The sequence below is a fragment of the Hylobates moloch genome, unplaced genomic scaffold, assembly GCF_009828535.3.
Source record: "Hylobates moloch isolate HMO894 unplaced genomic scaffold, HMol_V3 SCAFFOLD_18, whole genome shotgun sequence".
NCBI classification, from domain to species: Eukaryota; Metazoa; Chordata; class Mammalia; order Primates; family Hylobatidae; genus Hylobates; species Hylobates moloch.
The window spans coordinates 30,489,549-30,508,264 of record NW_026652293.1 but is presented as its reverse complement, the minus strand read 5'-3'; the positions used below and the strand labels follow the sequence as shown (position 1 = coordinate 30,508,264).

Here is an 18,716-nt window from a genome sequence, read left to right as displayed (position 1 = left end):
TGAGCCGAGATCACACCACTGCACTCCAGCCTGGGCGACAGGACAAAACTCTGTTTCAAAAGAAAAAAAAAGAGAAAAATTTTGTCAGATAAAGGCTTGGAAGATATTATACTAAAAGGGTACTTTTTTGTTTTTTGAGACAGAGTCTCGCTCTGTTGCCCAGGCTGGAGTGCAGTGGCACGATCTCAGCTCACTGCAAGCTCCGCCTCCTTGGTTCTCACCATTCTCCTGCCTTAGCCTCCCGAAAAGGTACTTTTCAAAGGAAAAAAAAATTCAAATTTTGCCAGTAGTTTTCTGATCCATTTCTTTTTCTTTCCTCATCTGAACTAAACTTCATAATTCAGATAAATGAAGATTAAAGGGAAAAGACAGAAAAAGAAGGCCCAAGTTTGTTAAAGACTAAATTACTAATTTCATAAGAAATGCACTTTTGTTATTTTTACATTAGTTGAGCAAAAACTAGGCTAATAAATATTGTCTGATACTACTAGATTGCATTTAATGATAATGGTTTACAGGCACTAATATTCCCCTAACCTTCTTTTTACACTATTAATTTTCTCAGAAACTTAAAACAGAAGTAAAATGTGTCAACTCTTGTGTATCAATCTCCAAATAATAAAGTCATATTTTAGTCTTTAAAAGAACCGATTCAAAAAAAAAAGATCAAATAAAATTTATTTACCTCAACTAGTATACCAACAAAAGGGATAGAAGCTTCTTCATATTTCACAAAGAATACGTTGGGATTAGTCTTCCAGACTCCAAGCCATTTGTCTTTCAACTTTAATTTTTCTGATAGGTATTTACCCATAACTTCATCAGCATCTTCTGCCTAACAAGAGAAAAAATTGATCTACGTATAAATATATGAAATTATAGATTTTTAACCAAGTGGTTTTTTTTTTTTTTAACTGATTTCTATTTTAAAATGGAACCAATATAGCCTTAAACAATGAATGACCTGGAAAATTACAGATTTTAACTGAAACCACATCTAATGGATAACATCACCAACAAAAAATTAAACTTAAAAGCAATCTATTCACTCGAATAATTCATAGATAAGACAGCTAGTTATTGTTTATGTCTTAATTTTCAACTTTTTATAAATATCACTGCAGTGAATACTCAGGTACACGAATTCTTCTGCTACAACTTAAAAAAATAGGTTAGAAACATGAAATATTTGCTCTATTCCGTTTTATCAGATATGTGTTTTCTATTAAAAAAACAGCATGCCACCAGGCACAGTGGCTCACGCCTGTAATCCCAACACTTTGGGAGGCCGAGGCGGGCGGATCACCTGAGGTCGGGAGTTCGAGTCCAGACTGACCAACTGGAGAAACCCTGTCTGTACGAAAAAAAAAAACAACAAACAAAATTAGCCAGGTGTGGTGGCTCATGCCTGTAATCCCAGCTACTCGAGAGGCTGAGGCAGGAGAATTGCTTGCACCTGGGAGGAGGAGGTTGTGGTGAGCCAAGATTGCCCCACTGCATTCCGGCATGGGCAACAAGAATGAAACTCCATATATATATATATATATACACACACACACATATATACACATATATACACACATATATACACACACGCACACACATATATATATATATATATATATCATGCCGCATCGTGGACTGCTAAGTGGGAAGTACCCTTAATTTCTAGCATTCTAGTGTGTCAAGGCTAAGTGATCTTACTCATGTTTGGACATAAACTGTTAAATAAAGGTACCAAGATTCATGCCTGTGCAATGATAAGGCCAATATATCTTCATTTTTTAGGAGCTCTCAGAAAATTCTCTCTCAGGGCTGTCCCGTTAACTGACGAATTTTGTCAGAAACTCGAACCTTAACTCCTCTAGGGCAGGACGCGGGCACCTCTAACAAGGTGAACGCTCTATACATGTTGACTCCATTTACTTTTTTGAAACGCAAGTTTTCGTTGTGCCCTGTGGACCCCCATCCGCCTAAGAGGGAAGCCCCAGATGCCTGTCCCCAGGTTCCGGCGAGCTTCCGACCGTCGTCTTCCTGTCCCGGATCTGCTCACCTTACAGTCCTGCAGCACTTCGTCGCAATACAGTGACACCTTCTCGTCCCGCCACATCCCCCTCATACGGGACACGCAGACTGGGGGCAGGGGCTGTGCCTCCACCTCATCCTCAGGCTCTGGCAGCAGGGGCTCCTCCTCCGCCGCCGCCGCCGCCGCCTCTCCCGGGTCCTCGGCCTGAGCCGCGGGCAGGCCCGCTTTCCCTTTCACCTGGCGAGCAGAGGCCACCACCGACCGCACAGGGATCGCGGTGCCCTTCAGGGTGGTCGCGGCCGCCGTGTCCCCAGGGACAGCGGAGGCAGCCTTCTCGCCTCGCTTGTCGGGGCTGATGGTGCAGAATGAGTCCGTGGGCACCGAGGCCCTGGAGCCCGACGCCATCTCCTCAGCAGCCCAAGGGCCGGGGCAGCCGTTGGCCACTTTTCCCGCCCTCGGCCGCTCTGGCCAATAGGCGCGCTGTGCTTCAGGCCCGTAACGAGCGGCTGCTCCACGGAGTCCCACGGGGTGGGGTGTTGCGGCTCGGGGAGGGATGTGACGCGCGGCCCAGGGCTAGGGGGTGGGGGCCTGCGGGTAGAGCCCGGGGTCCTGCAGAGGCATTCAGGGTGCTGGGGGGCGCTCCTCAGAGCCAGGTGGGACAGGGCCAAGCGCCTGGGCTCAGGACAGGGGTCGGGGGCCCGGGGCAGTGTTGAGTGCGGCTCCGTGCCGAACCCTCACCAGGTGCCGCCCAACCAGAAGGTGCCAGTCGAGCCCCAACGCACTGGCTCTAACCCCAGCCCTCTGTCTACCCCAGGGGAGGTTTCCTTAGGGCCCTCATACGTTTCAGGGTGATTATGAGTCACCCTCCAGGTCATCAGGACCTAAAAAAATGCTCCACCTACCACTCCACAAAGCAAGCCTGAAAGAAAATTTGTTTTCATACTGGGAGGTGACACTAACTGGAACCCTCTGGTTATTACTAGAGGAAACCCTAGTGACAAATCTAGCAACCTAGATTTCCCCCTCATCCCCCACCTATTATTACAGGGTTCACCAAATAGGATTTCCTTTACATTTTAAACAGGACTCTCATTTTTTGCCAAGATGTGGTAATACCAAGGAGAAGCTAGTCTGTTTTCTTGTCTCTGTTGTGCTATTCAAAATTCTCACATAAAAGATATTATGTAACTGTTAAACTGGACAACAACTTCCAGCTGGGAGTGATGTGTGCAAACTATGAACATTTTCACGATAAAAGTCTGTTCAAGATCATACATTTTGGAGAACAACAGAGACCACTCACTCCTGTTATACACTGTTGAATGTATATTGAGCCAATTGGAATTAACGTTTGTTTACAGTCTAGCTGTGAAATACTGCACTGAAGCTGACAGCTCCCAAGGAGAATAGCATTGGGAAAACACCTGCCTTCCTTCACACTCGTCTGGAAGAACACTATGTTAAATTCTGAGTTTATTTTGAGGAAAATATTAACATCATGTTACTGTAGTTTAGGGAATAATTACAACATGCATCATGTTTCGACTCTATTCTTACTTTATTCCTTTCGTTGAGTCCTGGACTTTGTTTATAAGGATACTAACTCTGCATATTTCACACACACACACACACACACACACACATACAAATGTTTTACTCTAGTGTTTCTTCAAAAAAGTTTGTTTTTGATAAATTATGGGTTTTTTAATTCTTAGGTTCTGAATAATAAAGACCACCTGTCCTGGTCCAAAGTTTAAAAACAGCAACAGCTCCCTTTTCCTCCAAAAGGCAAATACTTGTTAGAAATCTGTTACATGCCACACAATGCATAGATGCCACAGTTATAGAGGTAAAAGACCAAATCCCCGCCCTCATAATCCTAGTGAAAGATACAGATGGGTCAGTAGATGATTGTGTTTGGTAAGGACCATGCTTTTATGTATATATACATAAATACATACATATATATATATACACACACAAATAATTTGTATTTATTTATTTATGTGTGTATATGTGTGTGTGTGTGTGTGTGTGTGTGTGTGTGTGTGTATTCCACATTGTAGGAGAAAAGGACCTTTCTTCTCCAAAGAAGGGATACTTAAGCTGAGTTTTTAAAACAACTTTTTTCTTTTTTCTGCCTCCCAAAGAAATTTAGCTTGTTTCTCCCACCTCCTATCTCCTCCAGGATGCTTTGACAAATGGAATGCCACTGTCCCTTTTTCCTACAATGACTCCCTTCTCCCTGGGTCCAACACAGAGCTCCCAATGCCCAGGCTCAAGATCGGTTTTCAGTTCCACCCATGGCCATTGTGTTTCTTGGTCATTCTTCAAGGGGTCTTTGTGTTCTCAACCTTCTCCCGCATTCCCAAGTGGAAGCTCTGTTGGCTCGCCCTCTAGTCCTCTTCCTGCTGAGCCAGTCTTCAACAGGAATCACACCAGAGTCACCAGGACCAGGAAGGTAGGCCCATCTGAAGGAGATTCTGGGCAGTGTGGTCTCAGAGGCCACAGTCTTTCTGGAGTCCCGTCTCTGGTTAAAAGGTAGGTGTCCCAAGAGCCAGAAGAGGTGGGGTCTGCAGGTGCAAAGCTGGTGTTCTCAATGTCGCCTGTGACCAGGAGCTTCGCCGGTTCACTGGGGAAAGATCACACATGGTTGTTATAGGAGCCAAAACATCGGTATGTCCCTCTGTGGGCTGTGGTCACAGGACCCATGGGGAACTCCGCCTGGACATTCCCATATCTGCGCTGTACGCAGCTGGATCTTCCGTCCTGTTACCACCAGATCCACAGAGTCACTGGGCTCCGACCAGAGCTCCCCAGCCAGACAGAAGCAGCTGTATAGCCCTGCCATGCGAGAGGTCATGAGTAGGATATGGAATTCAACTTTATTAATCCATTCAGGGGGTTTTGGTCTCTCCATGGCAGAAAGGCTTCCTTCAAAGTACAGCTGGTATTCAACAGCCCCAGAATTTCCCGGGTGACAGATGGTCACTGGCTTTTCATTTGGAATCATGAACTGGGTTCAGCCCAAATGATGGGTTTTGGAAGAGTCTGCTGCTGAGCACTGATCCTCTGGCTCAGACACAGCCAATGGCAGAGCAGGGCAGGGAGTGTAGAAGGCATCGCTCAGATTCTGCCAGGCGAGTGCCAAGCAGCAGGGTGGGGACTGAGCCCAGCAGGCCAGGAGATGCACAGTATGTGGTGGGTGAGGCCCAGCGCCCATCACCATGGGGCAGCTTTCACCTTGACTTTTTTCACAAGAAGGTTCACAGCTCCTCTCCACCTCTGACCATGAGCCTACAGAAAGGCCATGGTCCCTGTGACACATCTGACCACAGCTGTGGTCTAGCCAGCTCCTCTGATAATTGTCTGCTCAGCCTGAAATGCATTTCTGGGTCAAATTCTCAATTCTGCAATGTGGAAGTCATGCCCAGGGCATGGGTCAGTATACAGACCCATGATACCCCCTGAGAATCATATAAAAATATAGGGAATTTCACAATGAGATACCATCTCACACCAGTCAGAATGGCTATTACTAAAAAGTCAGAAATTAACAGATGCTGGTGAGATTGTGGAGCAAAGAGGAAGGTTTACACACTGTTGGTGGGAGTGTAAATCTGTTCAGCCACTGTGGAAAGCAGTTTGGAGATTTTTCAAAGAACTACAAATAGAATTACCCTTCACCCCAGCAATCCCATTCCTGGGTATATATCCAAAGGAAAATTAATAATTCTACCAAAAAGACACATGCACTTGTATGTCCAATGGAGCACTTCACAACAGCAAAGATATAGAATCAACCCAGGTGCCCAACAGTAGTGGATTGGATTAAGAAAATGTAGTACATATACGACATGGAATACTATACAGCTGTGAAAAGGCACAAGATTTTTGCAGCAACGTGGATGCAGGTGGAGGCCCTTATCCTAAGCAAATTAACACAGAAACAGAAAACCAATTACCACATGTTCTCGCTTATAAGTGGGAGCTAAACATTGGGTACACCTGAACACAAAGAAGGGACCAACAGTCACTGGGGACTCCAAAAAGGAGGAGGGAAGGAGGGGGGCAGACTTGAAAAACTATGTATTTGGTACCATGCTCACTAGTTGGGTGACTGGATCATTAAAAGTGCAAGCCTCAGCATTACATAATATACTCATATAAGAAACCTGCACATGTATCTGCTGAATCTAAAAAATATAAGTAAAAACAGGGACTTTTTAACCATGGCTCTTCTGTGTACAGCATGCACATGCTTGGATAAGTTAATTGGTTTTACCAGAATGGAATGATAACACTATCTTCTTCAATGATTTGTTATAATGTTTCAATAAAATAAAAGTGAAAAGAAAAGCTTCCCACTTAAAGACTTAATAAAGGCTGGGCACAGTGGCTCTCACCTGTAATCCCAACACTTTGGGAGGCCGAGGCGGGCTGATCACAAGGTCAGGAGTTCAAGACCAGCCTGGCCAATATGGTAAAACGCCATCTCTACTAAAAATACAAAAATTAGCCAAGCATGGTGGTGGGCACCTGTAGTCCCAGCTACTCGGGAGGCTAAGGCAGGAGAATCGCTTGAACCCAGGAGACAGAGATCACGCCACTGTACTCCAGCCTGGGAGACAGAATGAGACTCTGTCTCAAAAAAAAAAAAAAAAAAAAACCAAACCTTAATAAGAAAAGAAACATTTCTAAGTAAGTAACTAACTCTCCACTTAATAAAAAAAAGAGAGAAAACTCTCGACTAAAGTTGTGAAGATCTACGGTAAGAACAAATGTTCTATCTGTGAAATTGTGAAGAAGAAAAAAGTAATTGGTGCATATATAGGGTATGGTACTGTGCACAGTTTCCGGCATCCACTGGGGCCTTGGAATGTATCCTGGTGGATACGGGGGACTGCAAAGAAATGTGCTAATTCAAAACAGTGTGCAACATTGGAGTCTCCCTGCAGATACAAGAGGATGGACTGAGTGAGAAGTAGATTTCCCATATACTCTTGGGAGATGAATAACAATAGCACCCATTAGAGTGATAAAAGCACAATAGTAGAAAGGGATCCCTCTCTCTCTCTCTCTCTCTCTTTTTTTTTTCCAAGACAGAATCTTGCTCTGTCACCCAGGCTGGAGTACAGGGGCGCAATCTCGGCTCACTGCAACCTCCACCTCCCTGGTTCAAGCGATTCTTGTGCCTCAGCCTCCCGAGTAACTGGGACCATAGGCATGCACCACCATGTCTGGGTAATTATTGTATTTTTAGTAGATACAGGGTTTCACCATGTTGCCCAGGCAGGTCTCCAACTCCTGAGCTCAAGTGATCTGCCCGCCTCGGCCTTCCAAAGTGCTGGGATTACAGGAGTGAGCCACTGTGCTCAGCCTGACTCCTCTCTTTCTTCACTATCAAACTACTCTGTGCTATATAAGAAGAAAGGGGTGGAAGAGTTTTTCGCACTCTTCCACGTGGTCCTGAAAAGTGAAGCATGCACAGCCACTGTCCCTCTTCTTGACAGAAAAGTCTTGTCTCTTTCTCACTTCCCAAATTTGGCTTGACTCTCATGGTGTAGTCAACTTCTTGAAGGTTGCAGGATAAGATGCCAGGCAGGACAAGGGTTCAAGTACCAAGTCTCTTTTTTCAGTGCCTTCAACTCTTAGCCCCAAATTCCAGAATGTCCTTCCTCCATCTAGCCAGTATCCGTCCATTCTACTCGTCTAGATAGTCCCTACCCAAATGTCCTTATAACATTTTGAGGGATGGCATCATTCTCATTTGTCTATAACATCTTGCCTAGAACCATCAGTTTTACAGGCTGTACAGCAATGCTGGCACCTGCTTGACTTCTCGGGAAGCCTCAGGAAACTTTCAATCATGGCGGAAGGAAAAGAGGAAGCAGGCACATCTTACATGGCTGGAGCAGAAGCAAGAGAGCTAAAATAACTTTTATTGCTTTTTTTTTTAACCTCTGATATTTTTATTAGCCTCCTGCTCCCCAAAGAGTATCCTGCTTCTGCTGGCTTAATGTCTTAGAACTTTGGTGTCGTTGGTCTCAGACACCACTTTGCCATCCACTATCCAGCGGGTGGTGGTCTTTTGGATGGTTTGCATGGAGTTGCTGCTGTCCAGGGTATCACCAAGATTGAAGTCCTTGCCATCTTCCAGCAGGCCACGGTAGGTGGTGATCTCAGCCTCCAGCTTGACTTTGATGTTCAGCAGGGCCTCACACTCCTGGGCCTGGCACTGTCCCTCTGCCCAGGTCTGTGCTAGCTCTGACTCCAGGTGCAGCAGGATCCCATTGAGCTGATCCATCTGCAGGGCATAGTGGGCCTCCGCCTCCCTCAGGCTGTTCTCCAAGCTGGCCTTCAGATTTCTCATGGAGTCCAGGTTGATCTCCAAGGACTGGACTGTATGTATCAGCTCCGTGAGCATCATCTCAGCAACTTCAGCCTCAGTGGACTGCATGGTGACCACTGTGGTGCTCTCCTTAATCTACTGAGACCAGTACTTGTCCAGCTCCTCTCGGTTCTTCCAAGCCAGCTCGTCATATTGGGCCCAGATGTCTGCCATGATCTTGGCAACGTCCTGAGATTTGGGGGCATCTACCTCCAAGGTCAACCCAGAGCCGACAATCTGGGCTTGTAGGCCTTTTACTTCCCCTTCGTGGTTCTTCTTCATGAAGAGCAGCTCCTCCTTGAGAGCCTCGATCTCTGTCTCCAGCTGCAGCCAAGTGACACTGGTGTCATCAATGGCCTTGCGGAGCCCCTGGATGTCACTGTACAGACTGGCGCATGGCCAGCTCTGTCTCATACTTGACTCTAAAGTCATCAGCAGCAAGATGGGCATTGTCGATCTGCAGAACCATGCAGTCATTGTCCACAGCGTTTTCGAAGATCTGAGCCCTCAGGTCCTTGATGGCCTTGAAGTAATGGCTCTAGTCTCTGGGCCAGGTCACTTCTTCCCCAGGTGCTCCTGGATTTTGCTCTCCAGCTTCCGGTTCTCGGTCTCCAGGCTCCTCACTCTGTCCAGGTAGAAGGCCAGGAGGTGGTTCAGGCTTTGCATGGGCTCCTTGTCGTTCTGGATGCCTCCAATTCCTGCCAGACTCCCAGCCATCCCCGCAGCCAGGACCCCGGACCCCATGCCGCCCTGGAAGCTGGTGGAGCGGGACACGGAGATTTGGGAACCAGAGCCCCCGATGCCTGCATAGATGCTGGCTGTGCTGCTGACTGGCAGGGGGCCATAGCTGGGTGCCTGGACAGAGCCCAGGGACTGGTAGTTGGTGGAGGTGGAGCAAGTGGTGAAGCTCATGCTGTCTGCAGAGGAGAGCAAGAGGACAGGACTTGCCGACGACCTACTTTTTACTAATTATGAAAGCAATGCCTCTACCCTGAGCCAGTTTGGACAATACAGAAAAGCATAAGAAAGAAGAAAACTTAAATGAACTGTAATTCCAACGCTCAGCAATAACTACTACTAGATTTTGGTATATTTTCTTTTAGTATTTTTTTCTATCACATTATTACAAAGTTTAGATCATATTAAATTTTATAGTTTGTTTTTCTATTTAGATAAGCATTTTCATATCATTAAAAATTACTTTAACACATAATTTTCAAGAGTGGCATGTAATTTCTTGGTATAAATATAATTTGTATAACCTTATATTTTCTTTTTTCTTTTTTATTTTTTTATATATGCTTTTATTTTTCCGTGATTACAAACACAACTGAATATCAAATGCACAAAGTAAGAATTATACGGGGAAAAAAGATCAGATACGTTCATATATATATCACCTTTTCAAGGCTATTTCCATCCAGAATAACCTTGGTTTGCCAGGGCCAATAGAAAGAAGCCACAAAATCGCCTTTAGTCAAATCTGTGTGTTTGCTTTCTTCTATAATTCCAATACCTCCACCATCAATGACTTGAGATAGCTGCCAAGGTGTTACATAATCAGTGCCAGTGTCTTCATCCATTCTACAAGGAAGGCCATCACTTCACACTTGGAAGGTTGCACAGTGGCCAGGCAGAGGCGCTCCTCACTTCCCAGACGGGGCGGTCGGGCAGAGGCGCTCCTCACTTCCCAGACGGGGCAGCAGGGCAGAGGCGCTCCTCACTTCCCAGACGGGGCGGTCAGGCAGAGGCGCTCCTCACTTCCCAGACGGGGCGGCCAGGCAGAGACGCTCCTCACTTCCTAGACGGGGCAGCCGGGCAGAGATGCTCCTCACTTCTCAGACGATGGGCGGCGGGGCAGAGGCGCTCCTCGCATCCTAGATAATGGGCGGCCAGGGAGAGGCGCTCCTCACTTCCCAGACGGGGCGGCCGGGCAGAAGCGCTCATTATATCCCAGATGGGGTTGCCGGGCAAAGACACTCCTCACTTCCCAGACAGGGCGGCCGGGAAGAGGCACTCCTCAGTTCCCAGACGGGGCGGCCAGGCAGAGGTGCTCCTCACTTCCTAGACGGGGTGGTGGCCGGGCAGAGGCGCTCCTCACTTCCCAGATGGGACGGCCGGGCAGAGGCGCTCCTCACATCCCAGACGATGGGCGGCCAGGCAGAGATGCTCCTGACTTCCTAGACGGGGTGGCGGCCGGGCAGAGGCTGTAATCTTAGCACTTTGGGAGGCCGAGGCAGGTGGGTGGGAGGTGGAGGTTGTAGCGAGCTGAGATCACGCCATTGCATTCCAGCCTGGGCAACATTGAACATTGAATGAGCAAGACTCCGTCTGTAATCCCAGCACTTCGGGAGGCCGAGGCGGGCAGATCACTGGAGGTCAGGAGTTGGAGACGAGCCTGGCCAACACAGCAAAACCCCCTCTCCACCAAAAATACAAAAACCAGGCAGGCGTGGTGGTGTGCGCGTGCAATCCCAGGTATTCGGCAGGCAGAGGCAGGAGAATCACGGGAGCCCGAGGCAGGGAGGTTGCAGTGAGCCGAGATTATGCTGCTGCACTCCAGCCTGGGCAACAGAGGGAGACCATCTTGAAAGAAGAAAGAAAGACAGACAGACAGACAGACAGAAAAAGAAAGAGAGAGAGAGAAAGAAAGAAAGAAAGGAAGAAAGAAAGAAAGAAAGAAAGAAAGAAAGAAAGAAAGAAAGAGAGAGAAAGAAAAGGAAGGAAGAAAGAAAGAAGAAAAGAAAGAAAGAAGGAAAGAGAAAGGAAGGAAGGAAGGAGTATAATCCTATATTTTCAAGCATTTGGGCTACATTAATTTCTGTGGCATCAAATATGCCATTTTGAATATCTTTGTGCCTAAGATTTTGCTTATATTTCAGATATTCCTCTAGGGAAAAGTGGGATTACTGAGTCAAGATGTAGAAACATTTTAATGCTCTCAGTATTGCCAAGCTGTTTTCCAAAAAGAATGTAATTAATTTCTACTTCTGTTAGCAGATAAAATTCTCAGGTTGGCCGAGTTATGAAAGAGAAGGAAACTATAGGCACCTAAAGCAGGGACAGAGTGTGGGGATGGAGTAAGGTAAATATTCTAAGCAGAGAGAGTAGTTAGTGGCTTTATCCAGGGGTAAAAGAACTTGGTCTAGGTAGCTGAATATAACAGGAGTAGAGAGGACAATTTGGGACAAAAACTCAGGCTGTAGAGATATGCATAAGCCATATTACAAAGAATCACGTGTATTATGTTAAGAAGTTGAATTCTAGCCTTACTGATAAACTCACCCTTATTCAACTTTGTGTCCCACCCCTGCTCTAGCACCCTCAGCATTCATTCCCATATAAACTATCCTACCTCCTGCCAGTATATATTGACTAGCTCCTTCAGGGTATAGTTATTTTCCTCCCTTAGCCACTTCAGCAGTTCCCCAGCCAGTTATGTTGTGTCTTAACCCTATTTATTGGATTAGTGGCCAGGAGTAGATCCTGAAAGTGGTGGCTGTCATCTTCAGAAGCAGAAGTTCAAGTGGGCTCAAGTGAGCCTGATGTTCGAGTGGGGGCCTGCGTAGAAAGGGGAGGGTGCTGCTGGGCTTGTGTGGGCACTAGGGACCAGGCCTGCTTCAGAGCAACAGGAGGGTCTTTGGTTTCTGCATACAAGGGCTAGTTTCCACATTAGGTTTTGTGGCCAAAAACTCCTGGTCTTGTCTTGCTCTCACAAAGACCTTGAATGGAATATGTGGCTATGACAGAATTGAATTTGAGAATTTTAAGGTCCTGGGCATCTTTCTTTATCTCTTGTTCCCAAGGATCTAACCAGTAGCCATTCTCCTGGCTTGCTCATGGAATGCCATTCCTACTTCTCTCCACCTACCAAAATATTTCTAGGTCAGGTTCTGATACGTGGCCCTAGTCAAAATCAACCCTTCCCTCCTTCATGTTCTCAGAGTACTTTCTGCCCCATATTATACACTGGAAACACTTCATGTGCTAGCCCAATGACATTCGTATCTTTTCATCCCCAGTACTTAACACAATGCTTGACATCTACTAGTGAAAGTTTAAAGAACTGTACAACTATATGGGTACATTTTTTCCCCAATATTTGGGCTGAAATGTGTATCTGTCCTCCTCTCACCCCCAGGTTGTGACCTCCTTGACGCCAGGATCAGGTTCTGTTCATCTTTATGTCCACTGGAGAGTTTACTTCGCACAGGGCTGTCACACCACAGCTTCTCAACAGATGTGTGCTAAATTCTATAAATCAGTGTGAATATTTGTATGCTGTTATTATCTGTGGGTTAGGCTGTCTGGGAAAGCTCTGGGTTAAATCCGCAGGCTGTTTCCACATAGGAATGATCTAAGTTATACATGCTTATTTTAAAATTAGAAGTCACTATTTTCTACCAAAAAATTCTTATCAAAACTTATATTCTTCCTGGTTCACTGTAAAGCAGAAAGTAGTCTCTGGGACTGCAACCCTGCAGTCTCTGGGCATATAACTCTTTGAGATCTTTTTTCTTTTAGAAAGAAAAAGCTAAGCACTAATAAGTAATAATAGCTGGCTCTCAATAAAACAAAATAGATAACAGTCACTGACATTTCAGAGATCCACTCAGACTCAGAGTTTCCTTGATATTTCATTATTATCTGGAGTAGGGACTTGGGGTTGACAGCAAAGCAGATCTACTTGATATAAGAGCAGAGGCATAATAGGGGCTGGAGTGTAATGTAAACAGCTCTGGAATGGGTGGGGGGTGTATTGAAGAGACAGCAGTGACCTGGAGGACTCACCTCCCCTTTGTTCTAGTAAGGACTTTTAAACTGGCTTTAGGTAAAAAGTTGGGACCAAAATTAAAAGGAACTGAAGGATCTCATTGGCAACAGGCTTGAGATTCTGCAGAGGAGAAAGAATACCTCATTTATTTTACAGATATGTATTGAGCACCTATTCTGTGCTGGCATGGTATTTGGTGCTGGTGCGGAAGACACAATAAACATGATTTTTTTTACCTAAAATTGTCAAGAAAATAAAAACACATATCTACCCCAAAACTTGTCCATTCACATCCACAGCAGAATTATTTATAATAGCTAAAAAGTGGAAAGAACTTAAATGTCAATCAACTGATAAACAGATAAATAAAATGTGGTATAGCCATATAATAGAATACTATTTGGCTATTTAAAAAGGAATAAAGTACTGCTGATACATACTACAACATGGATGAACCTTGAAAACATGCTAAATGACAGAAGATGAGGTCACAAAAACCCATATAACATATGATCCCATTTATATAAAATGTCCAGAATAGGCAAATCGATAGAGACAGAAAGTGCATTAGTGGTTGCCTAGGGCTGGGGGTTGCGGGGGAGTGCCAGGGAAGAGGGGCAGAGTTTGAAAAGGAATGGGAGCTGACCGCTAATGGGCCCAAGATTTCTTTCTGGGAGTGATGAGAATGTACTATAACTGATTGTGATGGTGACTGCTCAACTCTGGGAACCGAAACCATTGAATTGTATGCTTAAATGGGTGAACCGTATGGTATGTGAATTATATCTCAATTTTTAGAAGTAAAATTTATGGCACATTATATGATAGTTAGGTGCTATGGAGAATGATAAAAATATGGAGATGGATAGGGCAGAGCAGGGATGAGGACATTTTGGAGAGTAGGCCCCGGATATAATTTTTATACAGAGCACAGAGGGAAGGTCTCACCCATAAGATGATGTTTGAGTGAAGATCTAAAGGAGGTCAAAAGGAAAATCTTGGACTTTGACGGTTGCAAAATAAGGAAAGTTTTTTCCATTACCAAGTCATTCCCGCAGGGTACAGTTCAGATATAAAGAACATAGATAAATTAGTAGTAACACAGTTTTAGGAAGTCGAATACTAACACATTATTTTCATATTTCCCTATATAAGAATAAATAAGTCTCACATCGGTCAGAAAACACTAAATGAGTACACTGGGGATTTAGGTATTTTGGAAGTTTTGTATGGTGGAGATTTGGTTTATATTATTTTGGAGGTACACACCAGGATGCTGTGAAATGTAATTGTATTTCTTTTTCCTTTTGTTTTTCTCAATTGAAAAAATACGTATTAATGAACACTTCATTCGGCCATTTATTCAAAAATAATTTCTCTCTCTTAGAACACTATTTTTTTTCCTCCTCAACTCTTTGACATTAACTTTGTAAACCACAAAAAAACTAAAAAAAAAAACAAACAAAATGCTTTGTAAACAAATACTCAATGGCAGTAAGAAACACAACGGTTCTTTGAAGCCTGTACCTCCTTATTTTGACCAGAGGAGAGCACTAGAGAGCTTTCGGGCTATTGAAGGGCCCCCCAATCCCAAAGGGCTGGGTGGAGCCTGAAGCATTCCTTCAGCCAGGCGTAGATTTAAGTCCTGACTCAGAAGACAACAGCACAGCACTTTGCTAAAGGGCAAGCTCAGACACATTTCCCTAACATATAACACTTCTTTCACCTCAGATGTGATGTTCTGCTAAACCTTCAACATTTCATAATGTGTACTAACCCCTTGATACTTGTTTTGTGTTCTGCTTTTGTTTTCAGCTATTTGGGAGGTAAACAATGATTTTAATTTCATTTTACATAAACCACACAAAAAAGAAAGAATCACCATACATGTTTAAGGGCACATGAGCTCCACTAGGGAGAGGCAGTAATGGGTATGGATGAGACACAACCTAAAACTTCCGACTAAAGCTACCCTGGTGAAAAGCCAATGGCCCAAACTTGTCTTAACTATCAGAAGTCTTAGGTTTCAATTTTGACAGGAAAAGACACTAAGAATAACATCAGCTAATTAGCCTACAATTTGAAAAATGTATAAATATCTAATAATGGAGCAGACACTTAAAATGTATAACAACTGGGGTGTCAAGGGCAGAAGACAACAAACAGACACGCTCAACCACTGTTGATGGAAATAGAAATAGTTAAAATCTTATTGGAAGGCATTTTGGTAAAACAAAACAAAAAAAAAAAACTTTCAAAATTTTAAGTGTGCATAACTTCAACCCAGCAATTCCATCTCTAGATATAAGTTCCCCAGAAAGGCTGCACATGCACACAAAAATTTTATTTATAATAGTTTTAATAATAATGATAATAGCATTTAGCACTTACTATGGGCTAGGTGCAGTTCAAGAACTTTACATACGTTGACTAATTTATCTCTAAAAACGGCCTGGTGATCCCCATTTTATTGATGAGGAAGCTGAGGCAGGGACAGGTTAAGTAACAGCTGTGAAGAGGTGGAGCCAGGATTTGAAGGCAGGGAGTCTGATCCCAACGCCCCTGCTCTTAACCACTATGCTATGCAATACAAGGATATTTATTGTAGCATTGTTTATAGTGGTGTAAAACTAGAAACAGCCCATGTCTAGCACTAGTGGGATCGTTAAACAACCATATTGTCAAAATGAAGTCAATCTAGGTGCCCTGACTCAGAAAAGGCCCCAAAGGCATATTGTAGAGAAGGGGAGGGAGAGAAGCAATTCTCAGAATAATACATATCATATGATTCCATTTGTGTTTCTTTTCAACTACACATTTTTATTTGGACATATATTCAAGCATAGAAAAAGGATGGAAGAACATACAGACACCAAACTGTACCAGTTGTAGTCCTTGAAGAGAGTGCTATTGGGAAGGGGGTAGTTGTAAAAGAGGAATTTCAATTTCATATTTTACCCTATGTAATTCTGTATTACTTAAAAGTCTTAAAATAAAGTATATTTACATACTACTTCTGCATTTTTTAAAAAACAGGAACACTCTTTCAAAGACTAAAAAAGGACACACACGGGCTGGGTGCGGTGGCTCACACGCCTAGTCCCAGCACTTTGGGAGGCCGAGGTGGGTGGATCGCTTGAGCTCAAGAGTTTGACACCAGCCTGGGCAACAGGGTGTAACTCCATCTCTACAAATACAAAAAAAATTAGCCAGGTGTGGCGGCGAGCGCCTGTAGTCCCAGCTGCTCAGGAGGCTGAAGTGGGAGGATAGTTTGAGCCCTGGAGGTCAAGGCAGCAGTGAGCCATGACTGCATCACTGCACTCCAGCCTGGGCAACAGGTGAGACTCTGTCTCAAAAAAATAAAATAAAATAAAGACATAGTGTAAACATCGAAGGGAATCTTAGCAAACAGTTCAGTCAACTCCTTCATAGTACTAATGAAGAAACCGCAGTGTTAGGAAGTAAAATGGAGCCTGTATTGTTACGCCTATAACGGCTGCTCTAAGCTAGAGGCTGCCTGCCTGACTCCTGCCCCAGAGCTCTGTGTTACTACTTTGCTTTCACTCTGGAGAAACCTCTGAAAGTGAGTTATGCACTATCTTAATGTGATTTGACAGTTACATTGTATTTCATAGATTCATAGTTATGTGGCCTTTTAAAACGTTTTGGAGGAACATATGTCACTCATTCATTCAACAAATATTTATTAAATAAAATAATTAGATATTACTAATTAGGTGCTAATTGTTATATGCTAGGTACTGTTCTAGGCCCTGGAAATATAACATTGCTCAAGATATACACAGTTGTCGCCGTCAAGAATTATGGGAAAATGTTCACCACATAACCACATAGGAAAAAACACATTATGAAGCTGTATGTCCTAAATGAAAATGCACAAAAGTGTTAACAGTTATCTCTGGAGTTTTAGGAGATTTTTATGTGGTTCTTTATGTGTTTCTATGTTTTCTTTCTTTAGGAAGTTTTCAACTGGCATGTATTTCCTTCATGATGAGAAAAATATATTTTAAAGAATCAAACAGTAGCTCTTTGTGTAAGTTTTGAAACCTGTTGAACTATATGAAAAGAGAAAAGGGTCATTATACCAGGAGAAAGGAAATGTTTCCCTGAAAAGGAAAGGCTTGGACAAGCTCTTCTGTTATTGATGCTGAACCATAAGTCTAAGGAATTCCCAGGGAAAAGGCTTTTCAGAGAGTACTTCTGGAGCTGTGAGACATCTTTTGTCATATTACTAAGGAACATCAGACAGTACACTTTGGGGGAAAGAGCGATGGAAGACAGTCCAGACTAGTGCTTTAGTCTTCAAGCTTCGGAGATGGACGGTATGGACGCAGATCCCAGCTCAACCCCTTTCTAGCTATTGCAACCTCAAGAAATTTGTTTGCCTTTTTGAACTTCAGTTTCTCCATCTGTGAATGGGAATAATAATGGAACATACATCATTTGGTAGTTAGGAGAATTAAGCGAGATAATGTATATAAAGAGCTTAAAACTGTGGTTGGCACATAATTGTGCTTAGTTTATGTTACCTGCCACTTAGCTCAGAAGCGGAATCAAATTCTCACTTCCCTGACTACCCACCTCCCTACCACACATACAGTCTGCACATTCATATGCACCCACACACCAAAGAAATACAGGTTATACCTTAGAGAAAATGTCTTCAGTACTGTTTCAGCAATTACACAAATTAACTCATCTACCTAACAATTGGACTAAAAATAGAACAATCCTGTATATTAAAATATAATAAATAGAAAATGATACACTAAAATGTTTTTCTTTTCACAATGTGTTTTGGGCTTCCTCAATGTCCACAGAAATCAGTCTCAATATTTTATTATATCCTTTGCTTTATTTTCCAAATCCCTTAAAAATAACTAATAATGGAGGAACTCCGGCAACAAAAGAAGGCTTAGCTCTGTGTGCCAGAGCTCCCAATTAAGCTAAGGTCTGGGTGCTGCCCTGACATATGACAAGCAGAGCTATCCAGCTTGAAGAGACCCTATAGGACTGGACAATGAGGACATCCACAGCACCCATGATACCTTACCCCTTACCCTTTGCCTATTATCAGAGGGTTGATGCGTCAGCACTTTGAAACTTTGAAGAACCATTGTCAAAGACCCTGCTTTTGTGTAATGCAGTGTGTACTAGATTTTGAAGGAAAGTAAAACAATTTATTAAACCTGCAATGAAATAATAAGATTATTTTCCAACAAGTAGTCCTATTGCTGAGAGCCCTCTTGTAACCATGATGGAAGCCAGCCTGGGTACAAAGACAGCAGATGGCATAAATAATGGCAGAAAGAAGAAAAGCCATACTTCTGATCCAACTATGCCTGAAGCTTGGAACAACCTCTGGACTCCTCAGTTATGTGGGCCAATAAATACCCAAGCTTTTTTTTTTTTTTTTTTTTTTTTTTTTTTTTTTGAGATGAAGTCTCACTCTGTCACCCAGGCTGGAGTGCAGTGGCCCAGTCTCAGCTCACTACAACATCCAC

At 43.7% G+C, this 18,716-nt stretch overlaps 1 protein-coding gene and 2 pseudogenes across 1 annotated transcript in view; all 3 read right to left on the bottom strand.

Annotated features, from left to right (window-relative positions):
- SHCBP1L (SHC binding and spindle associated 1 like) overlaps positions 1 to 2,809 on the bottom strand; it is a 52,257-nt gene extending 49,448 nt beyond the window's left edge. The window contains 6 exon segments of the mRNA XM_032137532.2: positions 686 to 835; positions 2,054 to 2,421; positions 2,424 to 2,505; positions 2,507 to 2,539; positions 2,541 to 2,614; positions 2,617 to 2,809. Of these exon segments, the coding sequence (XP_031993423.2) occupies positions 686 to 835; positions 2,054 to 2,421; positions 2,424 to 2,505; positions 2,507 to 2,539; positions 2,541 to 2,614; positions 2,617 to 2,647 (738 nt within the window). The 5' untranslated portion in view covers positions 2,648 to 2,809.
- A 1,540-nt stretch (positions 2,810 to 4,349) lies between these two features.
- Positions 4,350 to 5,149, bottom strand: LOC116457988 (natural cytotoxicity triggering receptor 1-like; annotated as a pseudogene).
- Positions 5,150 to 8,042: 2,893 nt separating this feature from the next.
- Positions 8,043 to 18,329, bottom strand: LOC116457987 (keratin, type I cytoskeletal 18-like; annotated as a pseudogene).
- Between the last annotated feature and the right edge of the window lie 387 nt (positions 18,330 to 18,716).